The 22516-nt window shown below is 33.6% G+C and overlaps 4 protein-coding genes across 5 annotated transcripts; 1 reads left to right on the top strand and 3 right to left on the bottom strand.

Annotated features, from left to right (window-relative positions):
- Positions 1–87: 87 nt before the first annotated feature.
- On the bottom strand, positions 88–7109 carry LOC17895849 (LRR receptor-like serine/threonine-protein kinase GSO2). The gene is made up of 6 exons (XM_023787521.1): positions 6725–7109; positions 6450–6605; positions 6262–6330; positions 6084–6158; positions 1705–3011; positions 88–921 (listed from the first exon to the last, which is right to left on the bottom strand). Exons 1-6 carry the CDS (start codon positions 7107–7109, stop codon positions 88–90), a joined length of 2826 nt encoding a protein of 941 aa, XP_023643289.1.
- Positions 7110–12869: 5760 nt separating this feature from the next.
- Positions 12870–15097, bottom strand: LOC17894762 (signal recognition particle 54 kDa protein 1). Its single transcript, XM_023788202.1, has 9 exons — positions 14876–15097; positions 14708–14807; positions 14461–14611; positions 14084–14231; positions 13864–14012; positions 13670–13773; positions 13512–13594; positions 13323–13416; positions 12870–13252 (listed from the first exon to the last, which is right to left on the bottom strand). Exons 1-9 carry the CDS (start codon positions 15095–15097, stop codon positions 13056–13058), a joined length of 1248 nt encoding a protein of 415 aa, XP_023643970.1. The 3' UTR covers positions 12870–13055.
- Positions 15098–16019: 922 nt separating this feature from the next.
- Positions 16020–16331, bottom strand: LOC111831920 (defensin-like protein 206). Its single transcript, XM_023787522.1, has 3 exons — positions 16262–16331; positions 16166–16182; positions 16020–16130 (listed from the first exon to the last, which is right to left on the bottom strand). Exons 1-3 carry the CDS (start codon positions 16329–16331, stop codon positions 16020–16022), a joined length of 198 nt encoding a protein of 65 aa, XP_023643290.1.
- A 3726-nt stretch (positions 16332–20057) lies between these two features.
- On the top strand, positions 20058–21996 carry LOC17895565 (beta carbonic anhydrase 6, mitochondrial). Of its 2 annotated transcripts, none has more exons than XM_006302570.2 (10): positions 20058–20178; positions 20261–20322; positions 20420–20484; positions 20581–20712; positions 20832–20880; positions 21008–21121; positions 21215–21268; positions 21345–21433; positions 21522–21624; positions 21704–21996. In XM_006302570.2, exons 1-10 carry the CDS (start codon positions 20163–20165, stop codon positions 21890–21892), a joined length of 873 nt encoding a protein of 290 aa, XP_006302632.1. In that variant the 5' UTR covers positions 20058–20162; the 3' UTR covers positions 21893–21996. The 2 variants fall into 2 exon arrangements, with proteins under 2 accessions (XP_006302632.1, XP_023643603.1); XM_023787835.1 differs by having other exon boundaries at positions 20426–20484.
- The last annotated feature ends 520 nt before the right edge of the window (positions 21997–22516 follow it).

A 22516-nucleotide genomic window follows, 5' to 3' on the forward strand; every position in this document is an offset into this window, starting at 1 on the left:
CAAATGAACTGTTGAACTTTCCACAATCTTAGGAACTGAAGCAATTTGACATATATATAGTTTGAGTACCGATGAAAATACACAAAATCAAGCGCATTGGAACATTTTGATAAAAGCATCAACAAGGTCAAACCATGCTTGGCGCCAAGGTGAATCAAAGCAAAGAAACACAAGAAATGTGATCCATGTTACACCCAAGGTGGCGGCAAGGCTCCAAAAGAAAGTTTCCATATCGATTGTTGTTTCTTCGTCCTCGTTTAGAGAATCAGGTTCAAGGAACCCGGTAGTTTTGTTGTTATCCTCACAACTTCTATTTATGGATGATCCACAGAGAAGAGGATTACCAATGTAGTTAGTTTCATCTAAAGTAGGGAATTTGCCTTGAGTTGGAATGGAGCCTGACAAGTTGTTGTATGATACATTGAACACAACCATATAGTCTAACTTGGATATATCTTGAGGTATTGTCCCACGCAACCTGTTAAATGAAAGATCAATGCTCTCTATATCTGTTAGATTTGAGAAGCTTTCAGGTATTGAACCTGAAAAGGAATTGTGGGACAGATTCAAAGCACGTATTCTCCGAAGATCCCCTAGCTCTTTCGGGATTCCACCACTGAGTTCATTATTTGACAAATCCAATCCAAACATGAAATCAAAACTTCCTCCGGTGTAGGAATCATACCTGCTCTTCGATGCAAAATCAACTATGAACGTCAAATAGTCGGTGTAACGTCGAGAAAACTCACGTGGTAAAACCAACAACCTAGAATAAACCTCCAACTCTTCATCATCAAATCCAATTGAATATGTATTACCATCAGTCGCATAATCAAAGCCCCTTCCAAATGATACATTGTTTAGACATGAAGGTATAGACCCATCCAATATGTTGTTGGCAAGATCCAAGATCCTAAGAGCATGATTAATAGGAAGCTCTTAAACTTGTCTCTTAAGTATTTTTTAGAAATAAAATTAAAAAATTTAGAGTTAAGAATTGTATTTTTGTTTTTAGTTTGTATGTATTTTTAATGGTAGGCTCTTAACTTGTGGTTCTTAGGAAATAAATATTTTATTTAAAAAGAAAATTAAATTAAAATTTGTAAATTTAGAAAACTTCATGATTATTGAAAATTAAAAAAAAAACATACATGAGACATAATTATAGCATAAATAACTTAATAATTACTGCAAATTACTCTTTGACTATACATTTTTCTTTTTTACATTGAAATTATGATTTTTTCTTATTTTCAATTTTAAAATTTTATTACTATAAAACATTTAATTCAAGTTGGTTGCCATTTAATTTCTTTGGTTACGAATATTAACTCACATAAAAAAATAAAAATAAAATAATGAGTTCTTCTGTTGAGTTTTTAATTTAATTTCTGTGTATTATTAGCCAATTAAACCTTTTTCTTCTTCATGTTCTCCTCCTCTCTATTTAATATAAACCAAGGTAAAAAAAAAAATATTTATTGAACACAGTTAAAAGCACGTCACAGCCAAAAGAGAGAGAGCACTGTTTTGTTTTTCCTTCTTCCAACAATCAGTAAATGACAAGTCACTGTCTCTTAACCCATGATTTTTCTCTTAGTTAAAAGACGTTTCTTACCTATTATCATTATTAACCATTTAATTTTAATCACAAAACTACTTAAAAAACCACTAAGAACCTACCGTTAATCATGGTCTAAGGCGCCTTAAAGTACATAGATCCTTAGGAATATGACCAGTTAACCTGTTACCCCTCAACAAAAGAGAGATGACATCCGGGTTGTTGAAAAAGCGTGGGATAGTCCCAGATAATTTGTTATTTCGCAGATCGAGTACCAAGACATCTTTTATCAATGTACTTGGAATGTTCCCTGTGAACTCATTGTCGTGGAGGTACAACAGACTCATATACTGACCTCCGAAGTGCACAGGTAAGTTCCCTGAAAACTTATTTCCAGAGAGGTCCAAAATCTTCATGGTTTCTACGTTAAAAAGGCTACTTGGTACTGTACCTTCCAAAAGATTATTCGAAAGAGAAACATACACCATAGGAAAGTGGCCGAACCAACTTGGAAGCACACCTTGTAGATTATTATTCGACAAGTCAAGCACGGATAAAGTAGTTAGATTCACAAATCCACCTGTGATCCCAGTAAATAGATTGTTATTTGCAATCAACAAGATCAAGTTCCCGAAATTTGTTGGTATTGGAAAAAGTTGTCCATGGAATCTGTTGTATGAAAGCTTCAACGTATTTAGTGAATCACAACCCATAAGAAACTCCCTTGGTAGACTGCCATATAAGTCATTACGCGATAAGTCCAAGAACTGGAGCATTTTCATCTCACCAAAGGAAGGTGGCAAATACCCTTGAAACCCGTTACTTGAGAGATTCAAGTGTATCAAATTTGGAAGCACCTTTGCAATACTCTCAGGGAGCTTTTGATCAAAATTATTATTTGATACATCCAAAATCTGTAGACTCTGATTAAGTAGTCTTGGCAACTGAAACATGGCGAAAGAGTTGTCCTGCAAAAGCAAAACCCGAAGCTTTGGATATTGCTCCAAAAACCAAGAGGGAAATGGTCCAGTCAACTTGTTGTTGGAGAGATTAATTACGCGCAAATCATTTTGGTGTCGAAGAAAGCTTGGAACTATCTCCAAGTTACAGTTCTGTAATTGTATGACACTTAACTGAAACCTCGGCTGCCACGAGATTTCTGTTTGTACCTGCAGCAAACTAGACCTTGATGAAACTTTGAGCACCTTGAGCTTCGAGAAATTGGCTACTAACTCGAAAGAGAAGAAACCCTCAAAGTCATTATCTGAGAGAGATAAGTACTCAATAGACTCAAGATTTCTTATATGAGACGGAACCGTCCCATACAATTTGTTTGAAGAGATATCAAGAACTTGGAGCTTGGTCAAGCTCCCAAAACACTTAGGAAATGGGCCTGTAAATTTGTTTTGACTTATATCAAGCTCCAGTAAATTTTTCAATTGACAAAGTCCTGTAACAATCAAATGCAAATGCATAAGAAGATGAGAACATGAACGTTCTTCAGAGCTATGTCCATAAATAATACACATCTCATCAGAGAAAACAATCTAACTTAATAATTTGATTTATCTACCAAAATTAACCTTAAACTCGCGGGCTATATTTATCTATATATCTAGAAAACTTAAAAATTAAAAACATACCTATGGCTATGATTATTGTATAATTAATTATTTCTCATCAGCATAAGTTAGAAAATGGCCTTCCCGCATTATAAGATTTTCTTTAACAATATAATAAAATATATAGTTTATAAATATATCGTATCGTAATAGATTTTATAATTTATGATTTATTAATTATGTGATAAATTTATATTTATCGTGTTAACTTACTATATTATGTAAATAAAAAAATAAGGTAAAAAATCATTTTAAGGAAAATTTGGATCGGGTCAAAATTAGTTTATATAACCCGGAATTAAGTAATCGGATCCTACAACTAGAAAACATAAATGTGTTTAAATTTAATTTCCATAATCTATTAATCTAATTATTTATTATCTTATTATTGCCAAAAGATATCGTAATCGCTTATACTTGCCATAAATCTCGGCAGTTATTTCTAATTAGTCTATTTCGAAATTTTTATTGACATAAACTTCGCATTCTTAACAATATACACTTTCCAATAATACAAAACTATTAAAGCCAAAAACAAACACTTCTAAACATTCATAAACATGCAAAAACAGTAAATCAAATACAAACTATACTAAGAAAATTTAAAATTTAATGAAAATAAAAATAAAAAATGACTCGTGGTGCACCACGGGATAAATCCTAGTTGAATAACTTAGCATACTAACATAACATGTTAATATAAATATTATTTGTATAATAACTATCTTACCATGTGCTAACAAATATTATTCAGATATTTAAATAGCATAGCACATAAGATAAAAATTATCACAATATTAGAATTTATAACAGTATTATTAATAGGAATTTATCATCTAAATCATGAATTTATCGCGATGCAATATGGTTTAACACGATATATCCATAAAGTTATTGATACATATATTTTGCTATCGTGTTAATCCAATAAATAATCATCTAACTCATAAATATTCTTACTCCAACAATATCGTTAAATATGGTTTAACAACTTCTATTTTATATTAATTCCAATATGTTATCTTATCGCGATATCATATTATTTAGTACGATAAACGAATAATTATACAATAAAATTGTAAAATATTTTACTTTTTTGTAAATTGAACAATGTTTATCGATTTTATATGAATAGTGTAATTAATTGTCACAGGGTTAGTTTCGTCATTTTCCAACTACATAGATGAGAGAACTAATTATCAAGTTATGGAGACCAAACTTTTTGTGTTTACTTCTTCTAGGTATATACTTTTACATCACCCAATATATAATTATAAAATATTAATATTATATTATGACTTATGAGTGTCTTACAACAGAAAAAAAAAACTTAATAAAAATGTCTTCACTAAGACATTCTAGAGATAGTAATCTCATATTACCCAAAAAATGTATACTATAATATTAGTATTTTTATAGTTTTATATTAAGACACTCTCTTTAAAAGATGGTCTAAGGGCACTTCCAAGGGAGCTTGTTAGAGAAAGATTAATGTTAAAAATAATAATAAATTATAAAAGCGACTACAAAGCCTATCTTAAATAATGTACTTTGGAACCTCTTCTGTTTTAAGAATCTTTTCTGTCATGTATTTAATTTTTAGTGGTCAACTTTATTTTAGTATTAAAAAGTTAATTTTTTATGTTTTAAGAAGAAGTTCATTGTTGATGCTAGTCTAATATATTTGTATAAGGATCGTATATATCTAAAAACATGAGCTAAACATTTAACATGGTTTGATGATTCTGTAATGTTCGTTAACAACTATTAAGTAGTATTTTCAAATCCACCACAATATAAATATGAGATTTTTTTGGGGACAAATATATGCAAATGAGGTATTTTTCTTCCAACCAAAAAAATTGGATATTAAATGTCCCAAGTTTGTGTAAAAAAAAAAAATGTCCCTAGTAAATTTTAGATGAGGTGTTTTACTAGTTTTTTCCATAAACTTTAACATTGTTGATGGAGTCTATAAAACACCCGTTAACGGCTGTTATATCGTGGGTTCGAATCCATCAACAGTTACTAAATATATTTAAATAAATTATTTGTTTTAAACCAAAAAAAATTCAAGTATAATTTATGTGTTTTTCCTTAATATGTTACTCCCTCCATTTTTTTATTTGTTATTTTTGGCCAAAAACAATTGTTTCATTTTAAGTAATCTTAAAATGTTTTCAATTTTCTATGAAAAAATAATTTTTTTTAATAATTTTTGACCAATCATATATTACATCATATTTTTTTATTTGTTGATTAATTATAATTAATGATGTTTTATGGGAATTAGGAAAATTATATGTTTTATTAATTTGTGTGTAAAAACCTTAAACATCAAATAAAAATAGACGGAAGGAGTATTTTTTTGGGGGAATTTCAAAAATACGCATTTTCCAATAACACTTTTTAAAAATACCGCTATTTCTAATTTTATCAAAAAGTCACTATAAATTTTGAAATTTATCAAAAAAATATGTGTAAGCTTATATTTATAGACACAAATTATCTTTATATATGTGTAAATTTATAAATATATATTTCATAAATACATTTTAAAACTTTTTAAAAATCATTTAAAAACCTTATAAAAACTTTGTAAACCTTATAAAAACTTTATCAAAACCTTTTAAAACCTTATAAATGCCGTTTAGAACCTTTAAAACCTTATAAATATTTGGATTTAGTCACGCAGTAGTAAAGATGATTTTGATGTATTTTCGAAAATGGATAGAAAAAAATGGTATTTTTAAAAATGGTACACCAAAAGAGTATTTCTCAAAAATTCTTTATTTTTTTTAGGTTCTACAAATCTAGATCCAGATATTTTAATGCACAACTCGTCATAGAATAAAAAAGGACTAACGTGGAAAACAATCATTTTATTTATACTAACATACCTGTCTTTTCCAGTGATCCAGAAAAGTCGTTATCGCTCAAATCCAAGCCTTGAAGGTTGTGAAAATTCGCCAAGTCTTTTTGTAGGATGAAAAGAGATTTTAACAAGTGTCCATGTTAATTAAGGTCCTAGGTCTATAGTTTTCGATCTATGGAGATAATGAGAGGTAAGTAGATTACCTGGTATTGGGCCAATGAACTTGTTCCCACTTAGATCCAGCAGTTCTAGATTTCTCATTTCTTTTAGTTCTGCACAATCAGTTATCTCAAGTTCAAAACAAAAAAAAACTTGAAAAAAATGTTGCAAACTTATGATATCAGTCTGTAACAAGTACTCGAATAGACCCAAGATATTTTTTAACTCATACCTTTCATTGGAAAAGTACCTTCCACAAGATTACCACGAAGAATTAAAGTTTTAAGCGAAGAAGCGGCACTTAGAAAGGGCAAGACACTATTATTAACCCCGTTGTTACGTAAATCGAGTATCTCAAGACTTTTTAATCTCCCTAGGCTTTTATAACCTGCAAATCAAAAACCAATAATGTTATAGCTTGATGAGAATGAAAGTATATATGGCTTCTTATATACATGTAAATATACAGGCAAAGATGATAATTAAGAAACGGAAGTGACACAATACCATTTATATCGTCGTGGAACAAGCCATGATACCATGAATTACTTAAATTTAGAGTTTGTAATTCTTCAAAGGGATGAAACAAGGAAAGATTTAGTAGGGGAAGGTTATGAATTGTTTCAGTCAAAAACAGGCTGATCACACGCCCGCTGTTAAGATCACACTTGACTCCTTCCCATCTGCAACAATCGCTATTTGTGTTGTTAGGCCAATAATAGGGGTACTCGGATGTGTTGAGGTAAGCCTTGATCTCCATCAATCCTTTCCTTTCGCTTTCGATGCAACCTCTATACCCACCATGTACATGCAGAGATACCAAAATCGTCACCACCACCATCATGAGACATGCTCTGGAGAACATCAACATTGAGAATCTCTTATTTGACATAACACTTAACTTTTCACAAGTTCTTTAAACAGAAAAAATCTTCAAAACTTTTAAATTATAATTTCAAGTTGGCTAAGAATATTACTGATATTTTTATTTAATGGCATTATTTGGGGAGACTTTGCCCGAAGACTTTGACTTTAATACTGGCTGAAAAGTTGGACTTATTTTTTGGGCTCGACGACCCTATTTTAAATAGAAAAAATGTCAACTCTATACTCATACTCTGATGGACCAGTTCCTTTGTTGGAATCTTTTTTTCACTGTCATATGTTAAACTGTTTTAGGCGTTTTGTTATGAATGATTTAGTGGATGCCCATTATAGGCCCATTAGTCTATTCACCATATTTGTATTCTTATATATACCCTCTGGTTATCAATATAATGAACATAGATTTTACCCTTTCAATCTCTTTCTTAACACGTTATCAGCACGCTCTAACCCTATCCGTCTAAAAAAAAAACAAAAAAAAAAACAAAAAAAAAAAAAAAAAAACCCTAGCCTCCGTTTGGTTGCGCCGTTTCCGACGTTCTTCATCACCAACATCACCAACTTCTACTTTTCAATTTCCTCCATCGGTAAACACAACAAAATCTATTTAATGTTTATTTAAATCATAGGTTCATCTCATATCATCGTTTGTGTGATCTATTATAATTATAAATAGTTATGTTGGTATTTGCTCGTTTATGGTTTTTGGTCAACTATCACTGCTCGATTATGGTATTTGCTCGGTTATAAGTAGTAATAATCAGTGCTTTGTTATAATATTGTTCATAATAAGTCATTGATGCTTTGTTATAATAAAACGTTTAATATTTTAATAGATATATAAGTTGGTGTTGTCTAAAACGTTTAGTATTCTAATAGATCTATAAGTCTATGTTTTGTTATAATATTACTTTTAATAGATCTATAAGTTGGTGTTGTCTAATACGTTGAATATAATTTTATCATGATATGCTTGGGTTTATATTATTTTGTCTTTGAAGCCTCGCACTATTTAATTCAATTATTGTAAGACTAAATTATTAAAACGTTTTTGGTATTGTTTCTTAAATAGAATAAGTAAAATAGAAATCTATTGAGCTTTAAAGATATCCGTAGAAATGGGTATCATATTGAGACTATGAATGAAGGAAACGATGAGTACCTTCAGATCATAAGGATTACCCAAGGCTCAAAGAAAATTATTGAAAGACTACCCACCTTCTCTACTGGTTTATATTGTACTAAGATTAGTACGATTGAGGCAAATGTTGTAGTAAACCAGAAGTTTACTGAAAATCTCAATGTTTGGCACGACCGGTTAGGCCATCCCGGTTCGATAATGATGCGAAAGATAATAATGAATTCTTGTGGACATTCATTGGAGAACCAGAGGGTTCTTCCTAATGATTTTTCATGCGCTGCATGTTCACAAGGCAAGCTAATCATAAGGCCTTCACCTGCTAAGATAAATTCTGAATCGATAAATTTTCTGGAACGGATACATGGGGATATTTGTGGGCCGATTCACCCACCGTGTGGAACCTTTAGATATTTTATGGTTCTAATTGACGCATCGACTAGATGGTCACATGTATCTTTGTTATCAACCCGTAATTTGGCGTTTGCGAGGTTACTTGCTCAGTTGATTCGATTACGAGCACATTTTCCAGATTTTCCTTTAAAGACTATTCGTCTTGATAATGCTGGTGAATTTACGTCCCAAGCTTTTAATGATTATTGTATGTCCATTGGGATAAGTGTTGAACATCCTGTAGCACATGTTCATACACAAAATGGTTTAGCTGAATCATTGATTAAACGCCTCCAACTGATTGCTAGACCATTACTTATGAAATCAAAACTCCCAATTTCTGCTTGGGGACATGCTATTTTACATGCGGCAGAGTTAATTCGCATCAGGCCAACGAGTAATCATAAGTATTCCCCCTCACAATTAATTTTGGGTCGTGAACCGAATATTTCCTATCTAAAAGTTTTTGGATGTGCTGTATATGTTCCAATTGCTCCACCACAGCGATCTAAGATGGGGCCTCAGAGGAGGTTGGGGATATATGTTGGATATGACTCCCCATCGATAATTAAATATCTAGAGCCATCTACAGGGGATTTGTTTAAGGCTCGTTTTGCAGATTGTCATTTCAATGAGTCTGTATATCCAACATTGGGGGGAGAAAATAATAAGCTGGGAAATGAAATCCGTTGGAATGAATTATCATTATCTTTTCATGATCCTCGGACTAGAGAATGTGAATCAGAAGTCCAAAAGATAATTCATTTACAGAGCTTAGCAAATCAGTTGCCAGACTCATTTGCTGACCCAAATAGAGTAACTAAGTCTCATATCCCAGCGGTTAATGCTCCAGTTAGAATTGATGTCCAAGGAGGACTAAATCAAGCTGCTACTGAATCTAAGGCACGTTTAAAACGTGGTAGACCAATTGGTTCCAAAGATAAGAATCCTCGGAAAAGAAAAGGAGCAGAAATTGGCAATAGTGAAACCGAGGATGTAAAGAATCCTGAAGGTTCTCTAGAAGAGACCGTAGACATGACAAAGAAAGAAATTCAGGTACCTGATAATGAAGAGATCTCAATTAATCATGTCATGTCTGGGATAAAATGGAACCGTAAGCAAATCGACGTCGATGATAATTTTGCATGCAATGTAGCACTTGAGGTTATGGATGAAAATGAGGATCATGAACCAAAGTCTATCGTAGAGTGTACACTACGAAGTGATTGGCCAAAATGGAAAGAGGCAATAGACGCTGAATTAAAATCACTCTCAAAACGAGAAGTGTTTGGACCGGTAGTCCGTACTCCTAATGGTGTTAACCCAGTTGGACATAAATGGGTCTTTGTGCGGAAAAGGAATGAAAATTGTGAAGTTGTGCGATACAAAGCACGATTAGTTGCACAAGGATTCTCACAAAGACCTGGAATTGATTATGAGGAGACATACTCCCCTGTGGTGGATGCAACTACTTTCCAATTCTTGATTAGTCTGGCAATTAAGGAAGGACTTGATTTACGCCTGATGGACGTAGTCACAGCGTACCTGTATGGTCCCCTGGATAATGAAACTTATATGAAAGTCCCAGAAGGATTCAAACTGCCACCGGCAGCAAAATCTAGTTCTCGAGAACATTACTGTATAAAGTTGAACAAATCTCTTTATGGGCTGAAACAATCAGGGCGTATGTGGTATAATCGCCTGAGTGAATATTTAATAAGAGAAGGTTATAAGAATAACCCTATCAGTCCATGCATATTTATAAAGAGATTTGAGAAAGGATTTGTTATAATCGCAGTATATGTAGATGATTTGAATATCATTGGAACTTCGGGAGAAATTTCTCATACAGTGGAGTACTTGAAGAAAGAATTTGAGATGAAAGATCTTGGAAAGACGAGATTCTGTCTAGGATTACAGATAGAGCACCTAGAGCAAGGAATCCTTGTGCATCAAGCAACTTATACAGAAAAGGTGCTTAAAAGATTTTATATGGATCAAGCACATCCGTTGAGCAGCCCAATGGTTGTAAGGCCAGTTGATGTGGATAAAGACCCATTCGCCCCTAAGAAAGAGAATGAGAAAATCCTTGGTCCAGAGGTACCATACTTAAGTGCTATTGGAGCATTGATGTATCTTGCTTGTCATACAAGACCTGATATATCTTTTGCAGTAAATTTACTGGCAAGGTTTAGCTCATGCCCAACTCGAAGGCACTGGAATGGGATTAAACATATACTTCGTTACCTCAATGGAACGAAAGACATGGGTTTATTCTTTTCTAACCAAGCTAAAGGAGATTTGATTGGTTTTGCAGATGCAGGATACTTATCTGATCCTCATAATGATCGATCACAAACAGGATATATATTCTCATGTGGTGGTACTGCCATCGCTTGGCGATCTATGAAGCAAACCATTGCAGCCACTTCTTCTAACCATGCAGAGATTCTAGCTATCCATGAAGCCAGTCGCGAATGTGTATGGTTGCGGTCCGTCGTTCAGCATATAAAGAAAGATTGTGGTATATCTGAGGGAAAAGAAACTCCAACAATTATGTATGAAGACAATGTTGCATGCATCGCACAACTAAAAGAAGGATACATTAAAGGTGATAGAACAAAGCATATCCTCCCAAAGTTCTTCTTCACACATGAGCTTCAGAAGAATGGGGATGTTAATGTTCTAAAGATTCGTTCAAGCGATAATCTGGCTGATTTATTCACCAAGGCTCTTCCAACTGCAACTTTCAAGAAATTAGTTCGTCTTCTTGGATTACGTCGTCTCAAGGATCTTGACGGATGCACTCATCAGGGGGAGTAAATGCGCGCTGCACTCTTTTTCCCTTAACCATGGTTTTTCCCACTGGGTTTTCCTGGTAAGGTTTTTAATGAGGCAGCATGTTTTGCGCATTTACAACTATTCGATTCTAATGGACATCCAAGGGGGAGTGTTATGAATGATTTAGTGGATGCCCATTATAGGCTCATTAGTCTATTCACCATATTTGTATCCCTATATATACCCTCTGGTTATCAATAAAATGAACATAAATTTTACCCTTTCAATCTCTTTCTTAACACGTTTAATTTTTTTTTAAAAGGTTTTATGTATTGTTGATAACTAAGATTGTACAGACAAGTAAACAAATATAAATAGATGAAACAAGGAACTTCTTATTGAATCAACCAAAGTTCGGCAGTGTACAAACTAATCCGGAAACCTAGTCGAGCTAGAAGATAGAACTTAATCAATTCAGTGATTCCTTCTCTAAAAAAAAATTGTCTTCAGTTTCATTTGAGGTTTGAACTTCTTTAGAAAGTGTCTGAATTTAACCAAACCTGCCGGTTCATCCACGGGTTCACAAGTTTTTAATGGATTTTTTCTGGTTCTTTAAGGGCACCTCCATCGGAGGTTCTCTTCTATGATGAGAGTTTAAAGAACTCTAAAAAGACTATGATGTGTTTAATTTTCATTGGTTGAATAAGAAAGTTAATAAAAAAATTAATGAAAAAAACAAACGCTTCAGTTTTGTGTTCTTCCGTTTGCCCAAACAACTCTTCTCTCTCTCTCAATCTCTCTCTTGCAATCTACTAAAAAACAACATAATTTTTTTTCTAAAATCAACAGATCAAGTTCATGTTTGTCTTTGTGTTCTTGAATCAGTTTGTCTTTGTATTCTTGAATCAGATTTTTGTTTTATGGTATTTCATGTTTGTGTAATAAGATCAGTTGTGTTATGTAATTATTTATGTTTGTGTAATAGGATCAGTTTCTATTTCCATAATTGAATCAATAAATGTTTTGAATCAGTTACTTGTTTACACAGTTTATGTGTGAGATTGAATCAGTTTATGTTAGACCAGTTTGTTAAAATTTTCAAAATAGTATTTTTTTTTTTTTTAAGAACCCCAACTAGAGAACTCTATTATTGGAGAGACATAAATTGAAGAAAGCTTTTAACACATAAATTTTCAAAATTTAAAATAAAAAATTGATGAGAACCCATGATGAATTCTCTTCATTGGAGATGGTCTAAGGTAAGCCGTACCGGATTTTCAGCCGGGTCATGCATGGTTAGATTGGACACGTCGCGGTTTAAAAACATTTCAGTGAAATCGAAAAAAAGTCACATCATTTTGGATCATTCAGAATAGTTGCGAACAATTTGAAGTAAATTTGGATAAATTTCAAATTGTATAATTACCAAATGAACAATTCGATTTTTTAATCCAATATTCGACCCTATAATATTAACAACTCAGAATTCCGATACACATGCTTAATAGAATTTTACTAGTTTAACATAAATATTGAAAAAATATTTGACCCTATAAAGATACAAATACTTATTTAAGAATCCAAAAATAATAATCAAAAGGCACATTATACATAATTTGTTCACTTTGTAGACCTGACCACCTAAGACGTCGGAACGGTGTACCTTCGTCTACCAGATTCATTGCGAATCCTCATCTCAACCTCCATATAGCTCTTGGCCTTCATCTTGTACTTTTTCATCATTTGCACAACTTTTTGCACATCTACTTTCGATGCTTCAGCTATCTCCATCATCCGTTCCTCGCTCATTTGCTTTACTAGGTTTGGTTTATCAAGCTCTACCAAAAACATAACTAATATTAATCAATTTGAAAAAAGAAAAAAAAATGTTTTGATCATCAACAATACCTTCATCTGTCATGGATTCCATTATTGTCGTGTACCGCCTCATCTTCTCCTGTTCTAGCTTCGAACAGGTAGGTCGAACATACCCGAAAAGCAACTACAGAGTAATTTGGAAGAAACTTGAACAAGTTACAATGTCTTGTATTCGGTATAACAACAAAACAAAAACGTTGGCTGAGAGATGAAAACTACCTTTTTCTCCAATCCTAATTCTCTCCTATAATGTCTATACATTTGTCTCAAAGTATATTCTTGGGGCTTATCCCATGGATTTTCTGCAATCATGAGTGTCCATACTAATCAATCATAAACCAAACAAAGAAGGCTTAGAAAGAAAGGAGTTTGCTTACCCAAGAGACGCCTCACAAAAGGTTTAGCTTCAAATGCTTCAAACTCTTCACTATTCTTCTCTCCCGTTTCAGTTAGTATCATGGGACATTTTGCTGCTGCAACACTCGAAAACATAAAAAACAGATTTATATATCATTTTGCGCGAAGTACTTGACAAAAATGAAAAGAACCAAAACTCTTGTATAATGCTTACGCGCTGATAGCACCACAGGATTTAGAGTTGCAGTTTATATTAGCAACAATGACAACTCCACGAGTGAAACTTTGCTTGAATGCTTGAGCTTGGTCAAATGCAGCTTGACCAATACTGCTATCCATGACATATACAATAAGATCTGGATTCTGTATAGACCAAGAAAACCATATGTTAACTTAGCTTACCATTAACAGCAAGAAGAACAAGAAAAACTGACCATTGATTCGGATAATAAGCGCATCTCTTCAAACAATGTAGAATACTGTTGATGCCGGTCACTGGTGTCTACAATTATTAGGTCACGCTTTTCGTTCTTGAACTTTGCAATTCCTTCAGCGGCAAGTTCTGCAGGATCTGTCGTGTAACTGAAAAGAAACAAACCAACCAACCAAAATATGTGAATTCGATCAGAAAACTGTATACTAAGGCCGTGTTCTTTTAGGTGCCGCTACAATAAACTCCAGCGACTAAAAAATACAAACGAAAGTGATTTGGCTACGTTGTGGTCTCTTGGTCGCAAGCGAGTCACTTCATAGTGAACAGGACTTAAATAGATAAAGAGAGAATTTGATTGTCTCTGTACTTTATGTGTACCTTCCGTAAACTGGAACCTCATATTTGGCAACTTTCTTGAGCCGGAAAAAAGCATTGGTGTTGAAAGTATCAGCACACACTAAAGCTGGTCTGAATCCTTTCTTCCGGTGGTAACGAGCATACTTTGCACACGTTTTGGTCGTTCCAACACCTACACTACATCCAAAATCAAATCACCATATTATAATAATACATTACCATTTACTCAAAAGACTCATCAAAAATAAAAACTAAAACACAAAACCACCTCGTAAGCCGATGAACATGACTATGCTAGGTTCACTCTTAACAAGAAAGAGAGCAGATCTTCCCGGATCAAGCTTACTAACTAGCTCAGTTAAAATAATCTGAAACGGATGGTTCTGAGTAAGTTTAAATCAAAAACCCTAAGGAGGAGCACAGAATCAATTATCACCTCGTAGATTAGTTTGCCCTTGTTGGATGAGGCAGGGAGATTTATAATATCCTGGCTTTGTCTCTCAATCTCAGTCAGGGCCAATTTAGGAAAATCTGCGTCAAGCAAAGTGCATGTGATCTCTTTCAAGAAACTATTCAGCATCATCTCGTCCATCTTACTTGTTTCACGCATCTTTTCAAATGACCTGCCTAGCCGACCTCTTAGTTCGTCGAACGCCATCGAGCAAATTAGAGAGATTAGTTCGTGATTAATTATCACAAGTTAGGGATTTGGTTTTGCTCTAATACATAAAATACGTTTTGACAGGATTCCTTGTTGGGTAAATTTATGAATATACTCGGCCCATAACCTATAACAACGAGATACTTAAGCTAAAATACCCCTATAATGTTAGTAAGACCATCTTCAATGGGGGTATCTTAGCCTCATAAGATATCCCAATGGATGGTCTTAGGGCATCCTCAATGGGGTATTTTAGGAGGTTAACATACCCACTTTTTTAAAGAAAATCCTTATATAAGATATTTTTTTTGAAAAAATGAGGGTATCTTAGCCTCGTAAGATACCCCATTGAGGATGGTCTTAACTTCCGGTCAAATTTTTTTTTGTGCATCAGTAAACCATTATTTTCAGAAATTTTCTTCACAGATCAGTTTACAATTGGAGACGGCTTGAGACGTTGTTATAGCAGGAGCTCTTCAAGGTGAAGAAACCAATCTAGATATATATAAAAGAAACTCATTGAGGATATATACTGGAATACTAGCTATTAATTTCTCAACCTTTTCAGAATAAAACCCCGGTTTTTCGACTAACTAAAATAGTCCATGAAACACTCACAAAGAGTTCTCGTATGTGCCAACTATTTTCTTAAGGTAATGTTTATAGTTGATAGGAAATTCTTGTGTAAACTTGATCTTTAACGGAGACTTTTGGCCCAAAAAAAAAGAAAAAACACATGAAAAAACTAGTTTATTTTTTATATATTCAGGATGAAACAAAAGTTCACACACACATGAGGTTACACTTGAGGAGCAAGCAAGCAATGAAGAAAACAAAGGTTACACTTTGTGAGTTTTTTTATGAGGATAAATTCAAACTTTAAATCTTTTTGTAGCAATGACAGTGTTTGATGGTTCCCTCAACTTTCGCCCAACAGCGAAACCGTGTATTTGGCTGTGCAACACGTACAACAATCAGCATCTGTACCTGTGTATGGGTCAAGCCCACACTCGCCTAAAACACACGTTGACTCCCCAGAGAGCATCCACCAGGACAGTCAAAAGCCTCGCTCTTTAGGATTCCTACATGTTAAAACATTCCTCGAGATCATTAGCACAAGATATATTATATTTTTTATCGAGAACTTAGTTAAATTATTACCGTTTGAAGCCATCAGGAGGATAAGCAAGAGAACGCTGAAGCTGATAGAGTTCATGAGGTTCTTTGCCATTTCTTTTCTTTTTATCTTTGCTTTTGCTGAAAACTTGTTCTCTTTCTCTTTTCAAGTCACTTTAGCTTTGGTGATGATACAAGTCCATGGGTGTGAAGATCAATTTATAGTAGAAAAGATTTGCAACTGTGTTACGAATGTTTTAGTCTATCCTCTCTTCTTTCCTGTTTTTACAAGTACATAATGTCGCCACAATTGTGCATCCTTACATTGAAAATTGTTTAAAACAATCAATCATTGACCTTATTTTTATTCGATAACGCAAATAATTCCCCTTAGGGTTTTAACGACATTGCAGCAAGCATGGCGACACTATTTTGGTTCTTTTTTTTTGTTTTTATCTCCATTCCATGTCCATTTTTTTTAATAATCAAAGATGTTATGGACCGAAACCCATACATCCCCTCATGACCGAAGTCCATGTCCATTTCGCGTAACTTTGATGCATTGTAGCAATCCTAGCTATACCATTACGACCTCGTTCAAGAAGGGTTTTATCTTCGGAGCATCTTCATTTCGCGTAACTTTGTTCATATCACAATTTTGTAAATTCATCATAGTTGTTTAATCTACGGTCTCATCCTCTTTACTTTCTTTCAGGTTTACCCAAGTTCACAATGTCGCCACAGTTGTGCATTGCTGTCTTTTTTCACTACATTTTATATTTCGAGTCAATTCTTCTTTTAATCATGCACTTGTATTAAATAATTAATCCAAGAGGAAGGTTGTTCGTGTCTTTGTTGTTGTAACTCATTTTATATTACCACTCTTTCTCTATATATATCTTTAAATATCAATATACCTTTTGAAAATATGATTAAAGAAGAATCTTGGTATAATTTTATTCATTAATTCATTAATAAATGAAAGAACCCATCCCATTTTTTTTTTTTAAACATGCAAACCGGACTAACCCAATTAATTCGAACCAGCTAAACCGACATAATAATTTAAATCAATTAAACCAAACAATAGTAACCAGCGGAAAACTTAACCAAAAATCCAATAAAACAATTCCATTAAACCAACAAGTTCAACCAAACATTATTCCAAAACATGATCATCCTAACATGTTTCTAAATTCCATTCTAAAACCCTAATAAATCCAACAATAACCTAAAACACCAATGAGTGCCTAGATCATCCTCCTCTCCTTGCCATGATTCCACGGATCACACTTTGCTTTTACCTGCATCAAAGAAAGAGATGCATAAGTATTTCATAAATACTTAGTGAGACAATCATCCCACCACTGGCTATACACACAAGCAGAAATGAACACATTCAAGTATAACTCAAACAACCACCAATACAACGCAAAACAACACAACATGACCCGTTCTGACGAGCAGTGTCGATCGACACCATCCGCTGGTGTCGCTCGACACTCGCGACCATCCTTGCGAGAAAGAAAGTTGGTGTCGATCGACACCCTCCCTTGGTGTCGAGCGACACCGAAACCCTAACATCGCTCCAGCCGCTTCTCATCGACGAATCCACCAACTGCAGGACTCCAGGCCTGATCTATCTCCTTCTCAGACTCGTACCAAGACACCATATCACATAGACAAGCATACAAACACAGAAATCAAAGATCAATCAGAAGGAGCACTCAAAATATGTATCAAAACTGCTTAGATCAGCCTAGTCATGCACTCACCTTTCCAAAGGACAGAAAACAAGAACGAACAGATCACAACAACAGCAACCAAGGACTCTCCTAACACCACAGCTACGAGATCTCTCTTCCCAAGTACAGAAACACCAAGAACAAGCCTCAAAACACTTCTCAAACCTCACAAAACCTCTCTAAAGAACTTAGAAACCTTTTAAAAGAATAAGAGCGGCCACCTCCCAACAAAACACGACCTCTACTCTTTTAAACGTGACCTAGGGTTAAACCCTAACCACAACCTCAATTGAACCGACGATTTAAAACTTAAACCGTCAAACCAAAATTACTAGTGTCGATCGACACCCAACCACAGTGTCGATCGACACCACCCGGATTTCCAGACACGGGCGTTACAATAAACTTTATGGTTTTGGCTAGCGACAATATTGCAGCAAACATGGCGACACTATTTCGTTTCTTTTGATCATCTCCATTACACATTACCGTTTCACGTAATACTCAACATATCATATAATCATAATGTACAATATAAACCATGTTTCTCATACTAACATATACTCATCAAATATTCTATAACGGTACGTAAACCAAAATCTTTATCAAATATTTCTCATACTAACATATGATCACACAAAGATTCGGCCTCGAGATGTTTCTTCCAAGAAGCCATCCCGCAACAGCCTATTTAGGGTCACCGTTTCGGAGCTTGAAAACGTATTTGGTCATGATGACTTGGTCCTAACTCTCAATCTTCATAAGCATAATAAAGTGGTTATTAGAATTATCTTGGCAGTTAGCTTGATATCACCATTCCACTTCGTGTCGTTGTTTGGATCGATAAATCCTTGTTGTAAAGCTTCTATCTTTCGTTCTAAACGATCTTTTATGGTGTCAATGGTGTATATATTGTTAATGATATCTTGGTGCTTATTTCTTGAATATTAAAACTACAATAGTGAGAATGTTGAAACTACTTAAAAAAATAAATGGTCTTAGGGTTTTTAGTTAAATAACTTGGCTAAGGTAGGGAAAAGGGTTTTTTTTTCTTTCGATCACAACAATCGGTAAATTGGATCTAGTTGTATGATTAGTGCTAATTTTTACCTAAATATTTTGAAAATTTAATTTTAATACCACAACTCTCGATTTTGTGCATAATTGAGAGTTGTCAGATGTTAGTTAACCATTACAACTGCTGACTCAACATGACGAAGTGGCAATTTGCTTTGTAAAACTAGTTGTTTTGGTGCCTGGAGTTTTTTTTTTTTTTAACTCTTGATTTATTATTTATTGCAAATTATGAGAATTGTTACAATGACGATTCTACTACCGACAATTATGTCCGACCCTTTTAGATTCACCACAGATTACACCATTTCCTGACGACATCTCTTTCTCTATGCGTAGAATCACGGCAAACGGCTCTAATTGTGCAATGTTATAGATCTCTTGTAGACTTATTTCTTTAATCTGCAAATTAAATAAATCGCATTACTTGAACGTCGAACCCCAGACCTCTTGATGTAGAAGATTTAAACAACCTTTCGTCAACCACTAGACTAAGGGAGCTTCCACAATGCTTGGAGTTTAATAATTTTTTTTTTTAAAACTATAAAACCCAAAAATCAAATCTTTAACCTTTGACATATTTAAGTATACTCGTTACCTATTGAGCCATATTCAATACAAACTCAATCATTTATAGTTATATTCATGTAAAATTTTATCTGAGATTTTTTGATGGATTTAACTATAATTAAATTGAGTTTTTATTTTTTTACATTAAATTAATGTTTATGAAGGATTTTCAAATCATCTTCTAAATGATCCATCTGGAATTAATGGGCTCAAAATAAAATGTTTTATTATTTTTCCTCAAACAAATGTGATTGGAATCGGATTATATTGACAAGTGGATATGACTTGTGACCAGCCAAATGAGACGTATCCTTTGCGTAACTTTTCTTCTTCTCTGGATAAGCTTTTGCCACCTCATTTCTCTTCTTTTGATTTTATATAAAAACATTGATTTATTTTTGTCATACTCTTCATTTATATACAAACTGTTATATTCCTAATCCAAAAGAGGAATCATTTTTTTCCACTATTGATATAGAATATTACACAACCAAATAATCTAAAAGATACTATAATAGTAAAGATCAAAGACCAAGAAAACAGACTGTTCCACAAAAATGGCGTTAGCACTAGGTGAGAAGAGTCTTATTAAGGTCCAAAAATCTGATCATACAGTTCCAGCTTAACTTTTTTATATCGGTTTTATTGTTTTCAGGTGGAAGAGCTCGTCGCTTAGTCTCTGCAACATCAGTTCATCAAAATGGTTGCTTACACAAAGTAAAGTCACACGACACACACCTTGATCTTCACTTTCTTGATCACATAACTTTTTCGAATCTTGTTTTTATTCAATTTCATTTTACTTGATGATTAGTTGCAGCAAACAGGATCGGATCGGTTTCAGCTTGGTGAAGCAAAAGCAATAAGATTATTACCCAGGTGATAAGATAAAAGTTTGATCTTAAAGCTAGAATACGAACTATGTGAATACAAAGAATTAAAAAAAACAGAGATTACTCTGTTTTTGTATTGTAGGAGGACTAACATGGTTCAAGAATTGGGAATTAGAGAAGATTTTATGCAACCAAACAGAGAAATAGAGACAAGTTATGATTTTTTGGGTGAGATGAGACAGAGGTTTCTGAGATTCAAGAGACAAAAGTATCTGTAAGCGAGAAACTCATGTTCTTGATTATTTTTTTATTAACCAAAAAAAATACTCTGCTTTTTGCTCTGTTTTTCTTGTCTGACTCGGTTTGAATTGATGGATGAAATCTAAACATCAGACCAGAGATAGAGAAGTTTCAAGCTTTGGCCATAGCTCAATCACCAAAGGTGAGCATCATCAAACTTATTCTAACTCTTTCTTCAAACTTTAATCGACTCCAAAGTTGCGATTTATGTGTCTAATTGGTAAAGAAATTATCATAATTTACACCAAACTGACAAGGAAAAGAAACAGGTTATGGTGATAGGCTGTGCAGATTCAAGGGTGTGTCCATCTTATGTACTAGGATTTCAACCTGGTGAAGCTTTTACGATACGAAATGTAGCTAACCTCGTTACCCCGGTTGAGGTGCTTTTTCGCGCTTACTCCTTTTGTACTCATATCATTTCTATCAAGAAAGATTTTATCAACCCTTTTGGTTTTTTCCTCTAATTGTAATAGAACGGGCCAACAGAGACGAACTCTGCTCTAGAGTTTGCAATTACTACTCTTCTGGTAAGCTTATACATTATAAAAAGTGAACATTGCAGCAAAAGAAAAGAATATATAGCTGATTCTTGTTTCTATATAGGTTGAGAACATTATTGTAATGGGTCATAGCAATTGTGGAGGAATCGCAGCGCTTATGAGTCATCAAAATCACCAAGAGCAACACTCTAGGTAGAGAGACATATTAACAAGGTTTTTAAACAAATTCACCAACTCTTTAATTTGTTCTTGATTGTTGAAACTACTCTTGTGTATGTAGTTTGGTAGAGAGATGGGTTATGAATGGCAAAGCCGCTAAGTTAAGAACACAATTAGCTTCATCACACTTAAGCTTTGATGAACAATGCAGAAACTGTGAGAAGGTAACAAATTCAATAAATCTTCTCGTTTATTTTTAGGTCTCTTGTACATTGAACCTGATATGTTGTGTTTGTGTTTCAGGAATCTATAAAGGATTCTGTAATGAATTTGATAACTTACCCATGGATAAGAGATAGAGTAAAGAGAGGTGAAGTCAAGATTCATGGATGTTATTACAATTTGTCGGATTGTAGTCTTGAGAAGTGGAGACTAAGTTCAGACAAGGATAACAATGGATTCCATATTTCAGACAGAGAAATATGGAGTTGAGTATATATAGAACAATCCTCAGTTCTGTTCATGAGATGTAGGCTCTTTGTACATATGAAATGATATTTACACAATTGAAATAAAGGTTAATATTGTTGGGACTATGGTTAAGACAAATCTACATAATACACATTATGGCATGCATTTTTAGATTATTCACCTTAATTATATTAATCTAGATTTGTTAATGTGGTTTAATTTTTTCCGATAAACACCAGGATTTGTTAATTATACTAATAGTTTTAGACTTTTAGTCATAATAGTTGAATCTTAATATATTAATAATTATATCTCTAATATATTTGGCATAAAAATCAATATTAATAAGGAATTTTCATTTATAATTATAAATTCTTATAATTATAACATAAAAATATGAGGTGTTATTCTGGTAGGAGAGTACCTATTTATTTACCAAAAAAAAAAAAGTAGGAGAGTACCTATTTTGGTAGCGAAGGTCTGATTCTAGTATATAAACATACTTGCATACATGCATATCTAAAATTTGTGCCTAATCTTCTTGCATACCTAAAATCTATTTCATCAATCATTTCTTGTTTATTCTTGAGAATAACAATGAAGAAGATGCCTAATCTTCCAGAAGACTTGGTAGAAGAGATTCTT

This window comes from Capsella rubella, unplaced genomic scaffold (genome assembly GCF_000375325.1).
Source record: "Capsella rubella cultivar Monte Gargano unplaced genomic scaffold, Caprub1_0 scaffold_2, whole genome shotgun sequence".
NCBI classification, from domain to species: domain Eukaryota; kingdom Viridiplantae; phylum Streptophyta; class Magnoliopsida; order Brassicales; family Brassicaceae; genus Capsella; species Capsella rubella.